Genomic DNA, 2,447 nt, shown 5'->3' on the forward strand with positions numbered 1-2,447 from the left:
GCCCGTAATCATTCCCTTTCGCTTTGAGAGGAAAAACACCCCGTCACATTCCGCCGTAAGTTTTCAGATTATATGTCCACTTCTGCAGCGAATGTTTTACAAATGTAAGTAGAGCTTTGCCATTTAGAGTTTTTAAAACAATTAATCAGAAACTAAAACAAATTTTAGAATATTCACTTTTTATTTTATTGTATTTTTTCCCACACAATAATTGTACCCATTGGCAATTTATGATCACTTATGTACACTTTCCTTGAACATTGAGAGTTAATGATATATAAAGGTTCGATGTTGTCCCCGCGCCGAATACAACTTCCAGTTTCCCTATATGTCATTATTGTTTCTGCAATTTATTTTTTCCTCAGAGAAGTTCGCCATGAAGCCCATTATCATTCTTGCGATGCTTGTTTGTGCTGCTGTTGTGGGAGGTAAGGACGCAAGCAACCCAGAAACGCATCAGTTGAATCAGAATTTTAGTGCATTTGTGAACTACCAGTGACTTTCACTGGACGCGATTTATTGATTGATTGACTTATTGACTGATTTGATTGTATTTTTTCCATTATAGCGAAGCGCATGAAAAAGCAGGCAGAATAGGTGTTATTTCTTGCGTTTTAAGGCGAGCCGGACGAGCGCAGGCATGCTCCAGCGGAGGGCGAAGCGGAAGTTGCGCACCTCCCGTCCTGCATGACTCGCGCTCCGCGATTGCCTCCGCTTGCCTGAAATAACCTCAAAAATAAATAATTAATTAAATAAATAAATAAATAAATAAAAACGCCTGTTCTTGAACACTTTTTGCGAGTTTTGAGAATTCAGCGGACCAAAACTGGCCTATTCTCTCAAAATGATCCGCTCTTTCTTATCCTAGATGTTAGTAGTATTTTTTAATTAATCGAGTCACGTTTTAACTGTTAGGGAACATGGGTGAGAGGCTCATGAAGATAGTCGCAGATAACGGAAAATATCTCTGCAGAGTAACCGTGGAATTTGAAGACGACGAAGGCGGAAACGAGAAATACATAGCTGAAACCATTCAGGCTTCTAAGCGGACACCAGATTCTTCCTGTGTTTTCAAGGTCGAGCCTCGGTCTGGTAACACTGTCGTCTTGAAGGCAGATAACGGCAAATTCCTGTGCAGAGAGGATCATGAAGAGGATTTTCAACCAATTGAGGCTCGTCGGTCCTCGTCAAATGCAGCATGCCACTTTAAATTTCTAAAGCAACCCGATTGGACCTTCGCCCTGCAGGCAGATAACGGAAAGTATCTGAGTCGAGCTCGTCGCGAAGGTTACGACCTTATCATTGCCAATAAGGATACGATTGATGCCACTTGCAAATTCACTGGGCAACGCTAAGTACCTTCAATCTCTGAATGCAATGTGATGTACTAGCAAGGCCTTCATGCACATGTATAATGCCAATGAAGACAAATAAATTTAAAATTGAACTGGGGAGTATAATCATTTGACTCTTAATTGCTTGTCCAAGAATCTGGAAAAACAGAAAAGAAAAATGATGCTTTCCCTTTTTTTTTCTTTTCTCTTTTCTCGTTAATGAGAGACGTTTTAGAAATCCTTAATGTTCTACAGTCCAAGTATGAGATTTTCCAGTACAGAAAGTGCGCGCGCGCGTGAACTAGTGCCAGTTTGGCGGGAAAACGAGATAGCCGTTGTCATTTTGAGCGCTTTCCATTTACATCGATAAAACAATTGTTCCGTTGGGGAATCAAATAGAACTATCCTTTCCACTGGCAATTTTGGGAAATAAACCACGTTTTTCACCAAGAAACATGGTATACGTGAGTGTGATAAAGCAAATAATTCAGTGATATTCTGGTTATTTCGGAAAGAGGAATACGTCTGAAGTTATTCCTTTTTTTCCGAAAAATGTCCAGTCGAAAGGACTGTTCCATTCGGTTGTCCCACCAGAGCGACCGGTTTTTCCATTCAAAATTAAGTGAAAGCGCTCTTTACTAGAGCTTTGTGAGAACTCGCGACGTAGTGGCGAAATCAAGTGATCTCGTTTTTGGGAATCACGAAAGGGCTTAGCTAATATTCAGTTAAAACATTTTTTTCAAGTTCATCGGTCACAAAGAGTAAAATGAAGTTTCCCGAGATATATTTCTTCTTAGTGCTTCGCTAAAAACTTGAAGTCAAATCTGGAATTTGTAGTCGTCTTTACCGATGAACTCATAAGTGAAAGGAAGTGGAAGGGCTTTGAGATGATAATCACGAGGCCGTCAAATATCCCGGCGGGTAGGTTTGGACAGACAATTTGACAAAATGCTATACTTATTACCGAGGAGATGGGCGGTGCGAGAATTTACTGACGCATAAACTGAGAACGGCGTTTTCCATCCTTCTGAGTAAAGCTGTCGTTAAATAATTTTGTCCTTCTTTAAATTAGGATGGGACAGGGTCGGTGGGGATAATAAGAATTGTAATTAA

General features: G+C 40.3%; 1 protein-coding gene across 1 annotated transcript; it reads left to right on the forward strand.

Annotated features, from left to right (window-relative positions):
• Positions 1-230: 230 nt before the first annotated feature.
• Positions 231-1,886, forward strand: LOC146473390 (uncharacterized). The gene is made up of 2 exons (XM_085118679.1): positions 231-428; positions 916-1,886. The coding sequence occupies exons 1-2, from the start codon at positions 329-331 to the stop codon at positions 1,353-1,355; spliced, it is 540 nt and encodes a 179-aa protein (XP_084974805.1). The 5' UTR covers positions 231-328; the 3' UTR covers positions 1,356-1,886.
• The last annotated feature ends 561 nt before the right edge of the window (positions 1,887-2,447 follow it).

This window comes from Pavona decussata, unplaced genomic scaffold (genome assembly GCF_977016875.1).
Source record: "Pavona decussata unplaced genomic scaffold, jaPavDecu1.1 SCAFFOLD_94, whole genome shotgun sequence".
Lineage (NCBI taxonomy): Eukaryota > Metazoa > Cnidaria > Anthozoa > Scleractinia > Agariciidae > Pavona > Pavona decussata.